The 23,481-nt window shown below is 39.2% G+C and overlaps 1 protein-coding gene across 2 annotated transcripts in view; it reads right to left on the bottom strand.

The window, feature by feature from the left end:
* LOC122765833 (pleckstrin homology domain-containing family A member 5-like) overlaps window positions 1–20,930 on the bottom strand; it is a 138,727-nt gene extending 117,797 nt beyond the window's left edge. For both annotated transcript variants that reach the window (XM_044020271.1, XM_044020270.1), the window contains exon 1: window positions 20,797–20,930. In XM_044020271.1, coding sequence (XP_043876206.1) covers window positions 20,797–20,837 — 41 coding nt within the window. In that variant the 5' untranslated portion in view covers window positions 20,838–20,930. The remainder of the gene's footprint in view (window positions 1–20,796) is intronic.
* Window positions 20,931–23,481: the final 2,551 nt, after the last annotated feature.

Genomic DNA, 23,481 nt, shown 5'->3' on the forward strand with positions numbered 1-23,481 from the left:
GTTAAATGGGCACCTGTAGTAATACAGCTACAGAGACTGATTAAGGACACAAATTCTCCATAACCTCAACAGGGAGGAAGTGTCTCCCGACAAGTATTTGATGTGGTAATAATGTGTTAAAACATGGGTGATTTTTGTATATTTGTTCTTTGTATCATTGCATGTGGAAATAAATGTTGAGTAGTAAGAAAAAGAAAAGCTAATCAAATCTGAGACTCTCTATGCTGACAAGACTTCATTTTTCACCTGCATCTTACTGTTGTGTAAAATATGTTGAAATGACTTGGCAGAAGCAACTAAGGCATCTCTGAACTGCTGTTTTACTTTGATATTATGAGCATTAATGTGTCAGATGGACTTCAGGCCTTCACTGTGATCCTCCACTGCCTGACTGTTGCCATAAAATAAAAAAATGCATATAGTAGCCCCTGGTCTTGAAATATATATTTAAAGGTAAGTGATAGATTTGGCAATTCCCTGAATTGCATCATAAACCATTTATATATATATATATAGGATATTTCTAAAAGGGAGGACAGGCATTCCTCCAAATATTTGTGATTTAACAAAAAAATCATACATAATGCAGAGGAGCTTTTATATCATCATTTGTTAGAGGGGCCAAAAACACTAAAACTAATTCATGATATTTATCATACCGTCATGGAAAAGGTGATTTGGAAGCACTGAAACACTTTTTTCAGAAAAATTTGTCCCAGAAAATCTGAAAATGCCACCTTGCGCTTTGTAGATAAAAAATACACTACTTTGGGAAAATGATGATGTCATAATCCCACCTCTCTCTCTCTCTGTCACTATTTCCACTGTTGTCATCTTCCTCTTTTGTTTGGACATTGTTTGGTCTGGCTTTTGTTTTCATTCCTTAGTCCCTCTGGTCACATACAGGCCTGGCATATGTACTACAGCGGGTTTTGTGTGGATATAGATTTTTCTTGAAACAATGCAGTGTTCACAGGAAACATTTGTTATAAAATATAATAGATATTATAAAATTCTGTTTCACTGGGGATAAGGCCATAGATGGATGGAGGGATGAATGGAAACAACGATACATTTTTATTTTATTTTTTTTAAATCACACATTATTAGAAGTCAGCCAGAGCTGACAGTAGTTGTTTTAAAGCACTTAGTAGTTTGAAATGTGGAAAGGATACTTGGAGAAAAATCCAGTTTATTCACAAAATTAGATATCTACATTACCAAAGATGAGTAAAATTGTACCTTCACAAATGACACTTTAATTTTGGCCTGGAAAACATTTTTGAAAATATGTTTCTTTGTTCACCAAACAGCTTTCTGCTCTAATAACCTTGTATTCATTATTCTCAGAGTGCATTAGGTTACACCCCTTGACTGTTTTGATTCCTTTTCCCAGCTTCCCTTCTGTGTTTACATTCTCCCTTCTCTTCTCTCTTTCTCTTTTTTCCTTCTGTATCATTATACCATCTTATCTTGACATTAGGAACCAAAAGACAAACAGAACATGGTCCAAAAATGTCTTTCGTTACACCCCTGACATGCAGCAGTCCAGATGGAGAATTTAAAAACACATTCGTGACACACAAAAAAGCATCTTCTATGAGGCTTACATCACTGAGTACACTCCCACATGACACGCACACACATCCAGACTCCAGCTCCAATTCTAGGGTCGTACAGAGTGCCTTTGTGTTCAGAGGAGAATATTTGAAAGCCTCCAGAAATGTTTTGGAACGGAAGACAAGGCATTCCTCCAGCTGCCAGCAAAAGTAATGATACAAACCCACCTGGCCACAAATGGAAAAGTCAATAATGATGATTATTGATTCATGAATTCATGAATTTAATTTTCCTGCAAATAAATGAATATGTGCAAAGTCAATGTGGGCAATTTATGCTCAGTAAGCGGAACATTTGACTCCTCTTCACTGGTGCAAGATTCAAATAACAAAACAGATTAAAAGTTAATCCTCTTCTTCTCAGAATAATGAGACTGGTTGATTTGTCTTGTTTGATTTGATTTTAACCAGATTTTAGCCACTAGCTTACAAACTTTCTGTTTAAGTCTACTATATCTTAAGAATATGATCCCTGTTTTATCTTGTCATTACACAGACTTTTGCAACTGAAAAACTGAAGTTTGCTTCACACATCAGTGATTTTACATCACGGCACACATGAGTTGAACCACTGCTGCTGCCATGAACATAGCCGAGTACAGCGATTTCAGTCTCGCAGGTTTTGTTGCTTCCATTTTAAGTGACTTGCTCTTTGGAGCCCACACGTAAAAGTTGTTAGATGCCATAGTCATCACTCCTAGAAAGCTACAACAAGCACGCTTGTTGATATGTGTTATTGTCGCTCGGCATATGTCATCCAGATCGTTCGTCTGATTGGTTGTAAGTCTGTCCAACTGCATACAGAGGCATTTTGTCCACTGGTCGCGCCTCTTGCAAGTGGGAAATGACTACATCCTTTCCAGACTTCATCTCAATTGAGATAGCTTTAGTCAGGCTAGCCACCATCAGTAAGTTAAAATGTGTAAGAGGCAAAAAATAATAATAACTGGTGATTAGTGTTTAGAATAATGTTTTTTAGATTGACCTATGTGAGTCAGCAGTAGACCAGCAGTGAGAGAATACAGTAGAGAGTACTTTATGCATTTTTCTTTCTAATCAGAAAAGGTATAAAGCTTTTGTTAACAAAAAATATTATTGAAGTAAAATTATACATCTTTTAGGAAGTGAGTAGTACGGGTGGGGGGAACAATCAATAAAGTAAAGTATTGCGGTAGCTTTTGTGGTGATATTATATTGCTTTTAGGACAACAAGTATCACATTTTTTTGCATATAACTTTTTTGAACGGATGTGACAAATAATATTAAACTTTTTGTGGCTTAGCATGAAAACATCAGATGAAGTTTCTTTCCAGTGTTGGGGTGCTCACTCTCATTATCATGATTTTATTATCATTATCAAGAAAACCAGTCACATTAATATTATACTAGAAGGTTGATTAGTGTCTGTGACAGCAGGGTGTGGGAACAGGAAACATGTGTGACTCCAACTGATGGCGGCTTTTTGGGATGAAAGAATCTCTGCAGGCCATACCAAATCAGCACTGGAGTGTTCCCAGCTGAGGTTTGAACCAGGATATGCAGCTGTAATCTGAGAGTAAATCAATGCCTTAGGCAGTGGATGATTTTGTCCAGGGAGCCACCAATGGCTGTTTCAGTGAACTTAATTAGCCTGTGACTGCTGTTAAATGGTCCTCAGAAGGAAGAAGCAACATAAACATGTTTCCCTCTTATGATCACAGACACACCGGTTGCCATAGAGTCAATCCGGGACAGATTTTGCTTGAGTGCAGTGGAAGCAGCTGAACTGACTGATGTTCCAACGGTAACTCTAGTTACAATCACAAGATGATACAGACACAGTGAGAACTGTGCAAGGGTCAACTGAATGTCTGGAAGGCATCAGAACTTTAAATTTAAGGACACTTTCTGGAATTGAGTCCAGGCTGGTTGAACTTGAAAACACTTTCAGATTAATGTCAACAATCTGCCAAACAATTTAAACACTGCATGGGGAAAGCATATTGCAGCTATACTGAACACAAGAACACAAATGTGCTGTCCTTCATATCATATTTGACTATATGCACACTCTCTTCCTGGTTTTCAATTAGCCAGTCTGGCTATTCATGGTATGCTGTCAGATGCAGAGACGTTCTACAGTCCAGGATCCCACACCTTGGTCAAAGTCAAATATATTTTTGAACAATTTCCTCAAATTCAAAGACAGAATGTGCTGACACAGCTAAAAATTGTAGGGCACCTTGCTTTGCCTGGTGGTGTCCATTTTTATTGATTTGCAGCAAATGATTGTCCTTGGGATCTTGGGCAAGTCAATCTTTGTAACTCTCTTTGGTGAGCCAGAGATCATTTGCATTTCCCAGACATCACGTAATTTGCTCTCTCTTGCTTAACGTTGCCTGAATCTCAACTGCGGAGAGGGACAGTGTACAGTGTCCTAACACCTCCAGCGATTACAACTCGAGGTTTGTTCTGCATAGGCCTAGCCTATGTACATCAAGCAATGCAGGGCGCATGAAACAGTAGGGAGACATTTCCATAAATATCAACTTAACTTCATGCTTGCACAAAATGTAAGCACTTTCAATGACCTGTCTTGAAAAACATTTCTAATTCACACATTTTCAAGGAACCGTGAGAACCCTCACAGTCAGTGCAGAGGTTACCAAGAGTATTTAAATGATAGAATTTAGCAGATGCTGTGAACATAGGGCTGCAGCGGTGCTCTGTTTTTTTCTGCTGGGATTGGTTCCAGCTCCCCCACGACCCTCATGTGGAGACACAGACAGGCTCTGTCAAGTGCAGACAGGAGTCACTACACTCTCTAACCACAAACTGGGGGTGGGGACATATGCCAATTAAGCTGCATACTCGATGCATCCAATGTAATATAAAGAGGCAGAGCTATAATTTCTGTGCCCTGGTGCAGTCCTGCTTACACTACACTTGCAAATATCTGCACATCTGTCACAAGGTGTGCCCAAGTCATATTGGATATAAACAGTATCTGACTCCATCCAACACGCTCCTCGTGTCACCAAAGTCCCAGAGCATCTATTTTGATCTGAAAAACAACAATTAGTTGTGGTTTTTACAATAAAGTATTTTCCCTGAGATATGTTACTGTAAGTCAGAAACCACAAACCTTTCACTCAGAGAGTATCTGCATTGCACAAAAAGTATTAGTGGGGATCATATGAAGGCTTATACAGTATAATGTCTGGTTTAAGGGTACGGTTGTCTCCACGGTAACCACACACACACCATACTCTAGTTGGCTCTTTTGCTTACATTAAATCATCCTGATCAGAATGTCTTCCTGTCAGTTTGTTCAGTGAATTCACTGAACCAGATGAGAGGGGAACAGGGAGAAGGTGAGGTCAAATCTAAATGACCTGGGGGCCAACATTAGGGGTGGGCAAAATGAGCTCAAAATGATATGCTAGTCCACCATAATATTACAGCAACGATATTCATGATGATATATCAGATTCATCTCTTTGCGAAGTACGGAGGTTAGGTTAATCTACACTGATGTCAACACGAAGGAGGACACACAAGGAAAGCGGCAGAAATAATGGCGCTAGGAAGAAAGAGAGGACATATGGTTGAATTTCACATACGATGTTAGGGAAGATGAAACCTTTTGTAAGCCATGCAGAGCCAAACTTACAGGAAAACACACAATGAACCTAAAGCGACATTTCGAGGCGAGTCATTCAGAAATCTATGCAATGGTTTGGTAAAGTGCACACACTAACACTATTTTATCAGCTCAGCTACCACCAACAAACCACCAACACTGCTTATTTTGGATTTTAAATAAAAATACCTATTGACATGATGAAGATAATAAATCCAAGTGAAAAGTGTGACTGTCTTTTAACCGAGACGAACATGTAACCAAAAGAGAAATTGTAATTGATTGGATAATTAAGAGAAATACAAATGTTTTGTATCAAAACAGTTATACAGTATTGTGTTGCAAATGTTAACCTTAATAGCATATAATAATTAATCTATAGGATGAAAGAGAAACCTTTAATTAATAAAACAAACCCATTAGATTATATTTTGCTTGACTAAAACTCTGATCTCAGATGACTAAAATGTGACTAAAACTAGATGGTAGTTTAATAATTGCTGCCAGTCAATAACAATGCTCTACACGGTATTTTTTGCAACACAAACATTGTAAATCATGTCTCAAGGTAAAAATTAGCCAGTACTATGTGTATGACTGATTTACTGTGAAACAAATATGTCAGTTTCGAAATTTGTATTCCTTGACCTCAGAAATTACAAGTTTATTACACATACTTGACAAGAGCACGCAACATTTTTTCCATTCAAAATAATAAATTTTTGCTGCTTAGTCACAGTACAGTACCATACCAAATGCCATGTATTTTCCTACGTACACTGTAAATTGACTGAATTTATACAATGCTTCATGTTTTTAATGTGTTTACACTACATTTGTGTCATTCACCGATTCAAACCTACATTCAGACATCAGCAATTCAACGTCTATATGTAGCATTTCATCATTCACACCCACTGACACGATGCCAGCACAACCACCAGAGGAAGATAACACTTGTTAGCTTCTCATTCACAGATATAAAAGGATAAGAGAAAAAAGTTTTGTTTGATGGAGAGCTGGCTTCAGATACTCAGCAAACACCTGTGAACCACACACACACCACACTCAACACAATACCTAAGAGACCTGTATCATAAAAGAGGATAGAAATCACAGTTATTATTAGAATGACAAAATGAGGGCAAGTGACTCTCACTCCAACTCTTTCTCCTCATAACACATGTAATCTTCCTGCCAAAGGCTTTCAGCATGGAGGGAAATGGCCAAACAACAAAGGAAACAAACAATGACACATCCTTTTATGCTTTTGGTTTAAGTACTTCACTCTCTTCTCTCACACTGAGCTAAGTGAGAGATAGCCAGTCTCTCAGGTTCAGTATAAACACACTCATGTGTTGTAGAAGATCAATTTGACTGGAGCCACCTGACAAGCTCACACAGTGTGGTGATGCAGAGCCACAGAAACTCCCTGCAGCATGCCTGAAGTGGGCCTGCTCATTCTCTATTCACTTTAATGCATCTGTAATCATATCTTTGTGGAGAAATAAAGCACATTTCTGTCTCACTGATTTGTGAACTGCTGTGATGTGAATACATAAATACAAGATTCAAATGCCATACAGGAAAACTGACAATAAGTGCTGTATTTAACACTATTCCAGGCTATACAGTGGTAGCACAACGACATATGTAATTCAGTATCTTCAAAATGTGCAAAGAAATGTTTCTAATAATGCGTTCACACCAAATATACAGCCAGTGTTCGCACTGTGTTATTTACTTCAGTTTGGTTCTTGTATCATTTGTATTGTACCCAGGTTATTTACACAAGGAACACAAGTAAACACGACCCCCAAATCTCGCCTGGGGCTAATGCTAATGCTGACTATGTTTTCCTATGTTCCCAGATTGTCTGTTTGTGCACAAATGGCAAATAAGCATTTTGAATCTCATGTCTAAAAGATTGAATGCAGCAGGATTTAAACACACTTTAAACACTTATTATTTTCTGAAAACTCCTTTCAGAAAATAATCTGAAATCAGAAAATATGAAAAAATTCTACAAATCAAACAAGGTTTTTTATGGTATCTACATTTTATCCAATATAATTTGGGAAAATGATGATATCATAATCCCACCTCTCTCTTACGCTTGTATTCGATGCACTTACATTTGTCATTGTCCTCTTGTGGTTGTATATATTGTAATGCACTTATATGAATAAGGGTTAGGGTTAGGGTTTTTTATCTGGTTTTTGTGTAGCAGTGCAACAGCTACACATACTACAGTATGCTACAGTGCTAGTAGTAAGACTAGCCTCACACACACATCTTTTAAAAATGGTAATCCAAGTGCTGATATTTCGACCGAAGCAACTTTTAGCTTCTTTTACATGATTTGTCCAGTGTGAGTGATACAAACTTCCCAACAATTTCTATCTTTGAATAGACGCTTTGTGTAATTTAATCTCACAAGACATTTGTGTGGTGTTCGTTGTGAGAGAACTTTTTAACCTTCACGATCAACAAGAGTTCACAGCAAGCATGAGTTCGAACTCAACTTTAAAAGCCAATATGGACAAAAACACTTCCAGCATAACAACAGCCCGGCATGGGATCATTGGCAATTCTGTGACGACTGAGCAAGCTGCTGACAAAGACAATGTTGAAAGATACTGTACGTGTGAAAGCTACACAGGTTTATCCTTGTCAGTGTGGTCAACTAGTAGCTAAAGCCAGCTTGAAATGTAGCTAGATGTCACCAGAACACACCATATGCTAATTAGCATAGTTTACTTGTGTGGCAGATGTAGCGACTTTCCTCCTTGAAAAGTAGCTACGGTTTGGCCAGAACGTTGCTATATTGGTCACTAGTCACTAAATTTAGTGACAAAGTTGCCAAGTTGGCACTTTCTTGTCAAATATCACAACCCTTCAACACACACACACAAGTGGAGCAGCTTTACCATGCTGCTACAAACTCCCAATAAAACGTGACTTGACTTAAAAAAAAGAAAACAAGAGATGCAGAATTGGCACAAAGAAACTTGAGTATGCAGTAGGTCGCGGCACTGAGAGCAGTACAAGAACAAGTCCTTGCTACAAAACAAAACAGGAAACACTCAAATACATACAAATGTATGTCTTACCTGGGTAGAAGTTGTCATTCAGTTGTAGAGTACATGTAAAAAAAAGAGAGAGAATCTGTTAGCTGGGTTGTTAAGATGAAAGGCTTAAGAAACACTACAGTGTCATGTAGTTCAACCTTGCCATATTTAAGACAGGTCATAAGTTAAGGATTTAACTGACATAGTTCATGACCAAAAAAAATACTAACCAAAAAATAAAGTTTTGCCATCAAACTTAAATTTAAAATCTGACAATAGATCATTGAGACATATATATATTTAGAGAGCTACTGAACAACAATGATGTCATTCATTGACATCATTCTCATTATTTTAAAACACAGTGACCTTTAATCCTGGAGGTTTCTCAAAATCTGGCAGATAATGACAGAAAGTTGCAGAGTTTCAGAATGTTAACATGTAAGGGGGGGTAATGGAATGTGAGAGGAGAGAGGAGAGGAGCAACCCTGCGCTCCATGTTAATCAGCTTTAGTCCTGGCTTGATATTGCTGCTACAGTCAATGGGACAGATGGTCACTTCTCCAGGGGAATGGTCATTTGCACCAGTTAAAACTTGCAAATGAATGAAACCAACCCAAAGGCAATTCAAACTATAGTGCAGTGTAAGTACCAAACTGTGGAAACTATGCTGCATTCCATTTCTAGTTGGAATTTCTGAGATCAGACCACAGCTTTTTAACTTGGAAACTTGGAATAATCTCACATACCCTTGGTTCAAGATTCCAAAATGACTGCCACTATATAAACACTGCTATTTTACTGTTAATAGCAATTAAGTTTCACAGTATATCATACATGTCATACACATAGTACCATTGAATTTTTTAGTTGTTGCTACTCTGTTCATGTGCACAAAATACCATGAGGAGCATCGTTATCAAGTGCTATTGCTAACAATGTCGAGTCTGAGGTGCATTTCCAACTTCTCAATTAAAGATGTAAAAGGCTACAAACTTTATTAAACTTATTCCAACTTCGCTGCAAGGCGAGAGTGCTAACCACTACACCGCCGTGTGACACTCGACCATTTATATGTTATATATTATATATTTGTGTGACATAAAACAAGTTCAACCTACAATTAATCAAAGTCAGATCAAATACTGCGTCTGATTGCCATTCACCCACTTCAAAGAATAAAGTATATAAGTGTAACAATAGTTTCACACAGTGGTTCCCAAAAACTGGACTGGGACCCACAGATGGGTCGGAGGAGATATTTTGTGGGTCTCCAAACTAATTTTAAGATAAATTACAAGATGTATGTGTATATGTTTTAAATAACATGCACTTCCTTTTGTGTAGTTTCTCTTTCACTGACTGATTGAGAACTTTAAAGTGACATTTCGGGGGTTGGGATCTACATCTGCTTTATTGTATATCTTAAGCATATTTTTCTGCTGCTTTGTTTCACCATTAGAAAAAAAAACAAAAAAAAAACAAACTACAACTACAGTGTTTCCACTGTAGTTGCAGTTGTCACTGAAGTAGAAGGTTGTGGGTATGATTCACTGCTTATACTGTAGATGTGCTGTGTGAATGGGTGGATGGCAAAACCATCGTGTAAAGCAGCTTTGAGTGGTCAAAGCACTAAATGTAAAGCCATTTAGTTGTCCTGGATAGAGGAGACAGACTTCTGTGTTCCTCTCAGCTGTTCTCACTGTTCCCTTATGGTCTAGTGGTTGCTGGTTATTCACCCAGACAGCCCATGTTCAATTCCCAATATGGGAACAGTATTTGGGGCAGCCTGTGGCCAAGCAATAGGGGAGAGAGAGTTAGTGCAGACATAAGAGATTCTACATATTCAAATTCTTCTATGTGTGATTACAGGCTCTTGCAATTCCCTGAACCGCACAGTGATGCAAGACAGCTGCTTATCTGCTGCTTCTCTGAATCAGTTTCCCGAATGGAGAGACGATAAGAGGAAGCAGGAGAGAGTGCAAGGAAAAACTTGAGTTCAACCAGAGGCTGAGCCGAGAAAAACCACAGGCATTGTCAGTGGGGATCCATCTCCAATGAAAGTATCGTGACGCACAGAGTGTAGCAAGACAGTAGAGTTGGACAATATTTAATTTTGCAGACAAAGTCACTGAGATGAACTGAACTGTGCATATTTTTTAACAATGTATGTATGTGTTAGCATAGGAACTGTACAATCACATGGACAAGGACATTGTGACATTGCTGTCACTTGGTCAATCAAGTTCGCTCATTAGAACTGTGCATTTTAATGAACTGTTAATGTTTAGTCTGGTTTCAACATAACATCCGAACCTTCCACACCAAACTTTACCCTCACCCCTTCCTTCAATGTACTATGGCAACACACATCAGTTCATCAGAAATGAGGTTCTGCCTCATTAGGACCAGATTTTAATCTCCATGAGGACTACTGGTCCTGACAAAGTCAGTCTATATGAATAAAAGGTCCTTAAAAGGTAACAAATACAAGTAGACACACACACACACTGAGCATAGATGTCTGCTGACTTGAATTCCAGGGAATAATTACAGGAAAGAGCTTTTTGGCCATGAATCCTTGACTGTAAGTTCAGTGTGTGTGTGTCTGTGTGTATTTGGTACCTCTTTATTACCTTCTTTTGCCATAAACACTGATTTTGTCAGGGCAAGGAGTCCTAAAACCTGGTCCTAACCTGGCAGGACCTAATTTATGAGGAACTGTTTAAGTTTAGGACTAATATTTGAATTGTGGTCATGGTAAGGGTCGGGTCAGATCAAGGTTTGAGATTGAGACAGAGTGAATGAGAGATGGTTGCAGGGTAAGATTGTGGCGCATGTCGTTTATTCTGCATCTACACAAGACCACCACAGATGAACATTTTCACGATTCAATTCTTACAAGGGACTTACAAGGGCAGCTTGTAAGTTCACCCATGGTGTTCACTTTTATTGATTTGCAGCATGCTCTGCCTCTGACCAAAGGATTGTCCTTGGAATCTTGGGCAAGTCAGTTGTTGCAATTTTTTGAGTCAGATATCTTGGAATTTGCATTTCCCAGGCACCACGTAATTTTCTCTCTCTTGCTAAATGTTAACTTTAATTACACAAAGCATCAACGCTCATTGTACTGCATGGAACCGGTGGCGGGAGACAATTACCATAATATCAATTTAACTTATTTCTTACACAAAATTCAAGCACATTTGATGACCCAAAGGGCAACTTTCAAAAACATTCAGGGGCCTGGAATTATTATTATTATCATTTTAATTTTTTTATATATATATATGTAAAAACAGGTAAAAATTATGACAAAATAATTCTCAATATTGCGGCACCTACTACTCCCAAAACTTAAAGGTGAATGTGTAAGTTCTCAAATAGAAAAAAAGTGAGCGACTGCTTGAATGCCAAGGGGATCTGCATTCACACTGCTTTTGCACTCAGTGTTTTTTCTTGTACCAGTGATATACAAATGAGTTATCAAGTTTGATGTATTACCTGTGGCATAATTGATTTCAGCCAAACAGTGATGGCACATCGTCTTTGTTGTTCTATCCTATATTTGGGGCAGCACGTGACCAAGTGGAAATGGAACTCGGTTTGTAACTGGAGGGTCACCGGTTCAAGTCCCCACCAGGTCGAAATGGCTGGGCCTACATCTCTTGGTGTGTAGCCTACCGGAAATTACTATTATTATTAGAAGAAAAAGTGGGTGTTGTTTTTGTTCAGGGATCATGTTTGTGTAACTTTTCATAACCATACAAAATTGCCTCAATGGTTAATAATAAATTTTCCAGGACTTTAAGGACTTTAAATCCAGTTGAGGTTGAAGTGAGAATAGGATGAGTGTGAGATTAAGGAGTAAAACGGCCATTGCATGTTATGTCAAAAAGCTGCTGCAGCTCATGTGAGTGAAATATAAGGTTCACAGGTCTCTCTCTCTCCCCCTGTCTGCCTGTCTCTCTCATTAGCGGACATTTGCAGGGCTATGCTTCACTGTCATTTGTAAACATTAAAAATACAATAAAGTGGAATTTGAATTCAGAGCTCCCATATACAGAGAGAGAGATTATCAGCACGATAAACACTGTGGTTTAGCTCACAGTAGGAATTGAAACAGCTCAACCATGAATACTGAATCCAAGCTCTGCACTGCAATGGGCTCCTTTATAGAAGTTGTTTTTTTTTCTTTTGGGGGTTTATAGATAAAGATGCCCAACAAATTATTTTTATACTTTAATAGGTAGTCCACTTACAGTATGCACAATTGTAAATCAATTCATATGTAAAAACATTTTATACACATTCCATTTTCTTCCACTTGATCAAGGTGAGCAAATTCTCAGTTTACTTAGGGTCTTCTCTCATTTGGATGTGCCTGACTGGGGGGATGAGTTGAGTGGTGCTCTGGTCTAATCACCTGGGTGATGTCACAGCCATGTAGGTAAAATCGTATGTGGCATGGCAATGTGTCATGGTATCGACACGTTGCCATGACATCATGATTAGCCGCCAGGTGGGACTGAGGATTGTAGGAAGGGACTCTGTGGTGTTTTGAGGAAACTCGAGCTGCAGTGGAGGAACTCTGAATTGCGTTGTAGGAACATTGAACTGCATTAAGATAAAGATGAGAATGAAAGTCAACTTTGGTAAAGAACTTCAAACTGTGTTTTTCAGACATCAAAATGTAATTGGGAACTTCAAACTCAGACTGTAGAGAGCATTGCACCTCTTAGCATACAGCCTGTAGGAACGAGTGATGCGAGTGAAGGTACGCATCCACCAGTTCAGTGATTCCCATGTTTCCCATTCACTGTCTTTGTGAAGAGCCACACTGTATATTCTTGTAGTGAAACATGTTTCGAGGTATGGAATACTGCTCATTTGCATGCAGTTGAAGCCCATGCTCCTATATATACAGTGAATCATGGGTGTCAAATGTGACTGTCCGCTTCACGACAAAATTTCAATCTACACTACTGGTTTTAGCAATAAAAGAAGGTAAACTGCAGCTGCTTATCTATTCTATTTACTGAATTATTTGTCACAAAAGGGAAAGTTTTAGTTCAAGCTATTTTTTTTCAATGGCTTTTTTTTCAAGCCATGTTGTGTGACCAATACCTGTGACATAATATATTGTCTGCTGGCTGCATCATTAATTCATACAAACAGTGTTCCAGTTCCATAACTTGATGATCGGGTTAATTGGACACTAAAATTGACGGTACAAATCCGTGCGTGAATAGCTGTTGAATAGTTGGTGACCTATCCAGGGAGTACCCACTGGGATTGGCTCCAGCTCCCACGGCTCTTATGTGGGGGATAACATGGTAGATAATGAGAATGTTTCTGCTTAAAGGAAAGCAGATGACAAAGTGCAGCACATGTGTGTGGACACCTTTGTACTTAACAGCAACTGAAAGAATGTCCATTTTTATTTCCATTCTATGTGTTCACTCACATCATTTGTGAAAGTCAACACAACCATCAAAGATCCACAATTGTAGGTAGGTAGGACATGAAAATCTCTCCTCATTCAATGTGAAATCCAGCCTACGTTGTTGTTTTACTGCAGCAACATTCCTTTACAGTTTTGATTTTGTACAGGCTGACAAAACATTAGTCCTTCTTCCTGCTGTTTCACACAACTGAGAAGTGTTCCCACTCACTACAACAACAGCTCTTGTGCAAGGTCAAGTGTCTCGCGTCTGTACCTGTCCTGCTTGTCTCTCTGGCTCGCTCTCTCCATGTAAGGCTGTGAGTCCGTGGAGATGTGTCAGTTTTAATGGACCATGTGCAGTATACACACAGTGAGGCCGAGAGACAGGGAGGCACAGATATTTAGTTAAAACTGACACGTTTGTAAATGAATTAATTCTGCTGAAGGAAAAAACTACTTCAGCAAAATACAGACGTCAACAGTGGGTGCAGCAGCCTGCTAGTGTTGGGAATAAGTGGAGACCAGTAGATTTATTTCTATTTACTTTTGTTTTTTTTTTATTTTCCATGCAGAGGTAACTACAGGGTCCTGCTTCCCGTATTCATTTCCTTCACTTACTGAATCTGTGAGCAGAGCAACATTTCCGATATCAAATGGAAATGGCAGGTCCGTTCCACATCAGTGTAATATTATTGAGTGGGAGGACGACATGAGGAAGTGGCCTCATATAATGACAACATTTTTTTTTTATATATAATTTTGTGCTGTCACTTGGTGTGGATGGTTGCGTGAATTAATGAAATGAAATTGTGAATTAATAAAAGTCAGCAATCGGGTTTTTATTAGACAATTATATTGATTGTTACTTGGTGCGCTGGATCATAGCACTAACAACACTTTACCATGATTGGCTGTAGTTTTACTGAGATGTTTTAGCGTAGCCACTTGTTTGGTACCAGATGATCTTCTGAAGTTTTATTTTCCACAAAGTCAAACAGATGGGGATTGTCTGGCATGACTCATCAGGGGTGTTAAAATGTGGTTAAAACGGCTACATTTTAATACAGCATATTATTAAACAGTCCAGCAAAAGGTTGACCATAACCATAAACCGTATGATCTTTCTTAAAGGATGGAGTATGAATCACTGCAGAAAAATCAATCACAAGAAATTAAAATGAAAACATCCCGGCTATCTGTATCTATTTGCTTCACGTTCACTTATTTCTGATGTCATGGAATAAACTCAGTGATTCATACACGTTAATTATGGGACTTAGAAACACACTGTAATTGCACAGCAGTAATTGTTTAAATTTATGAATGATTTCCCATTGGAGTAACAGCTGATCGCTCCAGCACATCTCTCTCTCTCTCTTTCTGCTCGACTTCAGTTAAGCAGCACAGTCACAGGCCGTAACTGAATGGTTTTCAATATTACTCATTCCCTGCAGTAAGCTGCATGGTAAATCTTGCTTAACTTTATGAATGTTTTTCCCGTCAAAACCCCCACCCCTTTTGAGTTGAAGACACATTATTCAATTGTATTAATTAAAGATAAAAAGTAAGTAAAACAAATATGTTGGAGAAGTACAAAGAACAAAACACAGTGGAGCTACCGCGGTTGCCATTTTGGCATCCTGAACCATCATGATGAATTAAAAAAGAAAAAGTATAATTCACTACACTCATGTGTGTCATAGCGTTGCACCAGGAATGACACAAGAATTTGCAACCTGCCAAAAATAAAGAAAACAAAGAAGAAATGTACTGTAGATCTTTTGTTCCTAACAACGCAACTGAAGCTGATAAATACCAAATTTGACATGGGCGTGAATGCTAACTAAACACATTCCTACTGGTCGAAAACCAATTAACACCTTTTTGTTTTAACCATCGGGACCAATGGAATCGTGTTATGTTCCATTTGTAGTCAGAAATCGGAGCAACCTCATGGAAGTGTTTGGTATTTATATAGCACTTTTCTAGATGACGAGTCAAATCTGCTTTAAACGCCATTCACTCGTCTACACCCATTCACTCACAGCACATTTTTCATAACCATTCACATGCTACCAGCACAGCCGTCAGGAGCAATGCAGGTTAAGTGTCTTGCCCAAGGGCACATCGGCATGTAAACTAGTGGAGCTGGGAATTGAACACATCACTCCCAATTATGAGTTCTGATATAAATGAATCACAGCCCAGGTCTGGTCTACAGACTTCTCTCTCAATCCACACAGGACTACGGCAGAAACAGTGTTGCCAACTCCTCAGTAAGGAAAGTCGCTGTCGCTTTAGCTGTCCTAAAAGTCGCTATAGTCACTAAATGACGCCATTGCCTATTTTGCATAATTGACCATGTTATTGTAATGAATGCTGTAGGAGAGAGGAATATCTTTGTGGAATAGGCAGTAAAAGTGAGTAAAAAATACTCAACTTCCCTTTCCTTGCTGTCAACTGGAGGGTGTGTGATCAGAGTGGAGTTGAATTTTGACTGGAGTGTGTAGAAAATGAAACAAATGATAATAAATGAAATAATATCACTTTATTTCTCGCTTCATCTTAATCTAATTTGGCTATACCAGTCTCTGAAATATATGTGAGGAAGAGGAGGACAATAAGAAAGCAAATTATCTTAATGGGAATAAATGTGCAGTTGTTGGTGTTTGACCAAAGTGTCAGTACATTTATCACACCATATATAATTTCAATACTATCTATATCATTTCATTAAGTGTGAAGAATTGAACCTGGATCAGCAAATAAATACTTACTTTATACACATATACACTGGATTAATTACACTTTGTGGTAAACTATCACATGGATTCAAACAGTCACACTGTAGTCTGGCCTTAAACCTCTAGACCATTGTTACAAGCACTCCATTTCCTAACAAGATAGTAACATGATGGCTCACTTTCATGTCTTAATAACTGAAGGAGAGAGGAGTCATGACAATGTAACTTCATTTCCTACATCCGTTCATTCTTGCCTCTTTTCCTGGAAGTTGGTGTGAGGAGAGGAGGGAGACAGGGGGAGGGAGAGAGAGAGAGATGTCTTCACATGGAGTCATCTGCTCCACCAGCACATGTAGCTGGAAGAAACCTGTCCTCTGTCACTTTAAAGATTCTGTGGATTCTCCATTTGTTTGTTTTGTGTGTGTGTGTGTGTTGTTGTTGTTGTTTTGCTACCTGGGATCTATTTCCTGCAAGTAAGTATGGAACAACCACCTTAGTCTAGCCTGGGTGAAACAACCAAATGTGCTAGCGAGGACGTTGTTTTACAGAAACTACAGAATCTCAGAAAAAGGAAACTAATCACAGGCTCAGACTTAACAGGATGACAACAAAGGAGCAACATGTTTTAAAGTAAGGCTTATGTTAGGCCTGAGGAACTGATTCTGAAAGTAAATGTGAATTTGAAACAGCACATTGCAATTTCTGCATTGTTTAAAGTAAATATCAGTAATACAGTGAACATTAGAGGAAATGTGAATCTGGGCATGGCCAGCTCTAGAAAAAAAATATATTTGGATGTAGTGGTATGGTATTATTAAATGAATATTGAAATATTCCAAACAGTGAATGAGAGCTAGTGAAAGTAATACAGGGTTCACTGCGTGTTGAGTTAAATAGGAGCAGCTAACAAGATGCATTTAAAGACCCTGGTAATTTCTATTACTTCTGCAGGACCAGCAGCTTGTTGAACTTAGAGGGGTAGCTTCAAGATGCATTCAAGAAATCTCATACATTTCATCACTTCTGTAAACACACACACAGTCCACTAATTAATGCTCGCTGCTACAGCCACCTTGTGATAATAGATGTACCACAAATTAGGTTGTCATTGGAGTACAAATATTTGTTTTTTACAAATACACTATACATAGTATATACAAGTCGTTTGATGACGTCACATTGACAGTAAGGAAACAACTGTACAACAATGAGTAACTTTTATTAAAGTTCTCTGTAACATTAACAGACAATATGTATATATAGTAAAGTTCACTTTCAAAAAACACAACAGAAAGTGATTAAGATCTCTCTTTCTTCTTGTTCTTGCCACCCCGAGAAAACAAACACATTTCTCTGTTCTTGTGATGTACAGGCCTTAAAAATAAGAGCTGGAGCAAAACTCATGAGTGAGTAGCAAACATAACCTCTCATATCAAGTCGTTAGAAATGCAGTACTCATCCCTTTTCCTCATCACATCTTCATTACTTCAAACCAAAGATTTGTCTTACTGTTGGTTGAACTGTATGAGCTGCAACTTTTTTATTTCAAAGTGTCTCCACTGAGTGAACCACTGAACATATCAGCTCCTGCGATGCATCTCCATTGCAAAAAAAAAGAAAAAAGTTACCAGCCTGAGAAAGGAAATTATGTCTGGCTGTCAGTGAATGTGAATAAAATGTCAAATGGATGACGCAGCAATGACTGCAATAATCACAGTATGATTATTATTATTATGGTGTTTTTATTATGTTTAAATTAAAAGTGGGTAAGACCTGTGCAAAATTGAATTTCAGTGAGTTTTAATTATGATTCTTATTAATTTGCTTTATTCATAATTTCATTAGGCATCACACACACACACACGCACACAAACACACACACACACACACACACACCGGGAGTTAAGAGACTTTCACAACAAAGTGATGTGAGTATTGAAAATATATGAGGCCTGTCCTTGTCTTTGTTCTTGTCCTTGTGTTTCCTCCACAGGGACCACAAGTCACCATCAACCAATGGGGAGTGAGCATGAAGGTGTCACCGCTCCCATTTCATGGCATCAAGTCAAATACTGCAGTTCAGTCCAAGACGGAGATGTTTAATGCATTTGTATGACATTTAAAGTAGAGGAACACGCTTCAAATATGCATGATATTATCATATGTGAGGAGAATAACAAGCTCCAGCCTACACACACACACCTGCAGTCTCAGAAGACTCACCCTGCTGCTATGGTTTCTTCCACAAATGTGACTTGACTTGACTATTCTGTGAATGTGTGAGTGAATGGGTGTGAATGGCAATGTAAAGCAGTGTAAAGCACTTTGAATGGTGATCAAAATGATGTGAAGTGGGTAGCGCCTTACATTACAGTACAGTAATGATATTGTAATAGTATGATTATATTATGGTAATGCAGTCTTATTTCTACAGGAATCACCAAGTAAAAGCTTGGCAATAATAATGTGAAATTAGTTTTGAGCATACATTAGAGTACAGTTTAACTTCATAATCTGGTCATTATCAAACCTTTCTTTGTCAGGGTATAAGGTATTAATGCTAATGTAAATCTCATTATTTAGCTTTTACCCAGATGTTACTTGAGAAATAACATAGTATTACACTAATACAGTAATTGTAATACAGGAGTAAAATGCAGGTTAACTCAAACAGACTGTTCATCTGCTGATCAAAAGTTTAGGACCGTAGCCTTAAAAAGTCAAAAGCTTTGCAAAAATCTGGCTTCCACATCATTTTCTGTCAGGCATTCACACTGACATGACCCTCCTCCCACACCACACAATTGCCGGTTTGCACTTTGCAACGGAGCAACAAACAGGGGATATTGAAAGGTGGAAAAAAAAAAATGTATTCTCTGACGAGAAAAAATGTAACCTGGGTGATCCTGATGGCTTCCAGCATTACTGGCATGACAAGGAGATCCCACTGGAGATGTTTTCTACGCGGCAGAGTGGAGGATGATCTCGGGTGCTTTTTCCTTCAATGAAACAATGGAGCTTCATGTTGTGCAGGGGCATCAAACTGCGGCTGGTTATGTGTGGAGATGTTGCATTGGGCATCCCTCTTGACTGAGGGCCCTCGTCTGTTTGGTGATGACTGGGTCTTTCAAAGGACAATACTGCAGTTCACAATGCCCGTCTGACTTTTGGACCATGCTACGTGTTCCCCTGATTTTTAAATCCCATTGAGAACATTTGGGGATGGATGGCAAGGGAAGTTTACAAAAACAGACGTCAGTTCCAGACCGTGGATGCCCTTCGTGATGTTCCTACCAGCCTCCTCGAAACACTAACATCAAGCATGCCAAAACAAATTTTTGAAGTAATCAACAGGATCGGTGGGGCTACTCACTACTGAGTCCTTTTTTGACACTTTTATTCTGTTTTTGACTTTTTAAGGCTATGCTCTTAAGCTTTTGATCAGCTGATGAACAGCCTCTATGTGTTTAAATGCAGTTTTGAATAAACTGCCTACTCTATTTTTTTGCGTCTCTTGCTCCTGTCTCTACTACTTACAACCTGGTTATGATCCACCAGCACAAAATGTGAATACTTGTTTTTTCCCGTGGTCTTAAGATTTGTGATTGGTCAGAGTGCTGTCACAGGAAGAGATGTCCGACACAGAAATCAAGCCCAACAGTGCTGAACTGTAGATCACTTAAAACTACTTAACAATCCTAAAACATGGGTTAATCTCCAACTACCAGGGAAATCTCAATATTTAACAAAGGAGTCGGTGTACTACCGGTGAGAGGCGAGCTGTATAAACCCTGCAGCTGTAGTCCGTGGAGCAGGAGTCTGTGCTCCGGAGACGAAATTAAAAAAGTACAATACAAAAACTAAAAGGAATACTATGAATAAAACATTAATATGTCCTTACTACCACGCCAAGTCATGCACTGCTAGAAATAAGATTGTACATTATGTTATCTCCCTTATTACAATAATATGATCATGTTATTACTGTAAAGGGTGCTTTATGAATACAGACTATTTCATTTTATGAATATATACATTTATCAAAAACAGTTGATCACTACATGTACTTTACCAATTTCTTAGCTCAAGGTGAGCAGGGAAGTATGGTAACAGACTAGAGATTTTAGTGTAATAACACTTTTTTTTTCTTTTTTTATATATTCAAAAACAATACGATCTGTGTCAGACTGTGAGTTTTGTAGCACACATCATAGACAAAACCATAAGACAAGCAGCCCTTGCTATATAAACAACATGAGAAACAGTAAGATACATAGAAGCTGAATGTCTTACCTGGAAATGAGTTGGGACGAAGGTGGACAGGAGATGGACATGAAAAAAAGGAGTGTCTGTTAGCTTTGTAGCATAAATAGTAAATACAGTGCAACTGTAAATCTACTCCATGGCAGTCATTAACCATGAACTACATTCAAATCTAACTTTTTTTGAGAAGTTTCACTTGACACTTTTATCACACAGACGCACAACATTCCTGTTTGTGCTTGGGCAGAAGGTTGCGTGAACGTGTGCTGGTCCTGACAAGGTCAGTGTTTATGATAGAAAATATCCTAAAAAGGTAACACATACAAGTACACACACACAACCTATATACATACATAAACATTCTACTTCTTATCCATCACTGATTCTTCTGCCCTGTCATGTCACCCATGCATGAGTTTTGACGCCATGAATGTGGCGACAACAACAACATAGAGTCCAACGACAATGTTACATGGTTCCCCTTTAGGTTCCCTTTTTCAGTTCATCTATTATTTGATCTATTCATTCATTGTCTACTGTTTCATCGTCCACATGTATGGTGGAGCCAATCCCAGCTGACATAGGAGGAAAGGTGGGGTACGCTCTTGACAGATCGCCAGTCCATCGCAGGGCAAACATATAGAGACAAACATTCACTCTCACATTCACACATACGGTCAATTTAGTGAGTGTTGAGTGTCCAAGTAACCCCTGCATGTTTTTGGATTGTGAGAGGTAACCGGAGGACACCCACGCACAAATGAGAATAACATGCTAACGCCATACAGAAAAGATGTTGTTTGGAACAGGAAACAGTGCTAGCCACTACTAATATTATTTAAGTTGCAAAAAGGGAGGTTCACTACAAAATTCATAGCATAGCTAATGGCTATGCTCGCGGCTAAAAATAATGAATGCATGTCATAGCATAGCATGTGCAGCATTGTAGAAATGATACAGGAATTTGTGGCACTGCCAAAAATGAGGACGACGAAAAAGAAATAAGTGCGTTCACCCTGGTTTTGTGTTTCCACTAATGCTGATTGGAGTTGATGAATTTGACCCATTAGTGAATTCTGATTAAAAGCATTCCCACTGATTACAATGGGGTATAAGCGAGTTTGTTCACTGTACTTCTGTGAGGTCTTACTTAGTGTGTACTTCAAAGAAGACACGAGACCAAGGACCAAATGAGCCAAAATTATCTATATATACAGTAAACAGTCAACGTAGAGTATAAACAGCAAAATAAAGCCAACTCTTCCACACTATATTAGACGTGTGTGTTGTCAACACACACAACACAAATGTAGAGCCGAGCACATGTTTCAGAGGGAGAGCACAGCCAAATTCGTCTGGATGACAATAACTGTATTAAAGGCTTTCAAAGCAACACACTCTTATCTGTTCCTCTCGTCTTCCAAATCATCTGTAATCTCCTCCCTCTCTCTCCCCCAAACCTTCTCCTTCTTTGTTTCCTGCGTTCTGTCCTTTCTCTTCTGCGCCTCTTCAAAGTAACTCTACTCTTAATCCTCTTCCTTCTCTCTTCTGCATTCGACCACAGCATCCTCCTCCACCGTCTCCAAACCATCAACATCTCCGTCACAGCACTCTCCTGGTTCTCCTCCTACCTCTCCGACCGCCATCATTACGTTTCCATAAACAACTTCAAATCAAATACCTTCCCTGTCTCCACTGGTGTTCCCCAAGGTTCGGTACTCAGCCCCCTCCTCTTCATCCTCTTGGTCATATCATACGTCATCATGGACTTCATTTTCACTGTTATGCCGACGACACCCAGGTGTACATATCCACCAAATCCATCACCCCAGTCATTCTCTCCACCATCACACACTGCCTCTCTGACATTAAAACCTGGATGGACCACAATTTCCTCAAACTCAACAGCAACAAAACAGAACTCATCCTCACCGGACCCAACTCTCTTCTCCCATTGGCCCAGAACATCTCCCTCACCATCGACGGCCACTCAGTCACTCCCTCCCCCTCTGTACACATTCTCGGCGTTATCCTGGACTCCACCCTCTCATTCAAACCCCACATAAACCATATTACCAAAACATCATTTTTCCACCTCCACAATATTGCCCGTCTCCGTCCCTGCCTTTCACAATCCACTGCAGAAATCCTCATCCACGCCTTCATTACCTCCAGACTCAACTACTGCAATAGCCTCCTCCACGGTCTCCCCTCCACTCACCTTCAAAAATTAATACATCATGAACTATGCTGCCCATATGCTCACCCACACCCACTCCAGTGACCACATCACCCCCATCCTCAAAAAACTCCACTGGCTCCCTGTTCCATACCGCATACAATACAAGGTTCTCCTCAGCACTTACAAGTCCCTCCATAACCTGGCTCCCTCATATCTCACCGACCTCCTCCACCTACACTGTCCCACCCGCTGCCTCAGATCCGCTGACTCCAACCCCCTCACTCCCCTCAGGACAAAGGGGAGGTGGGGGTGGAGTGGCTCAGTGTACCAAAGACATCATGGTCGCAAGTTCGATTCCACCCCTGGCTAATTGTACTTGATTCCATTGTAAGTCGCTTTGGATAAAAGCGTCTGCTAAATGACATGTAATGTAAAAAGCGCCAAACCCTGGGGGACCGAGCCTTCGCTGCAGCTGCCCCCACTCTCTGGAACTCACTCCCACAACCCATCAGGAACTCAGACTCACTACAGAC

This window comes from Solea senegalensis, linkage group LG3, assembly GCF_019176455.1.
Source record: "Solea senegalensis isolate Sse05_10M linkage group LG3, IFAPA_SoseM_1, whole genome shotgun sequence".
Classification (NCBI taxonomy): domain Eukaryota; kingdom Metazoa; phylum Chordata; class Actinopteri; order Pleuronectiformes; family Soleidae; genus Solea; species Solea senegalensis.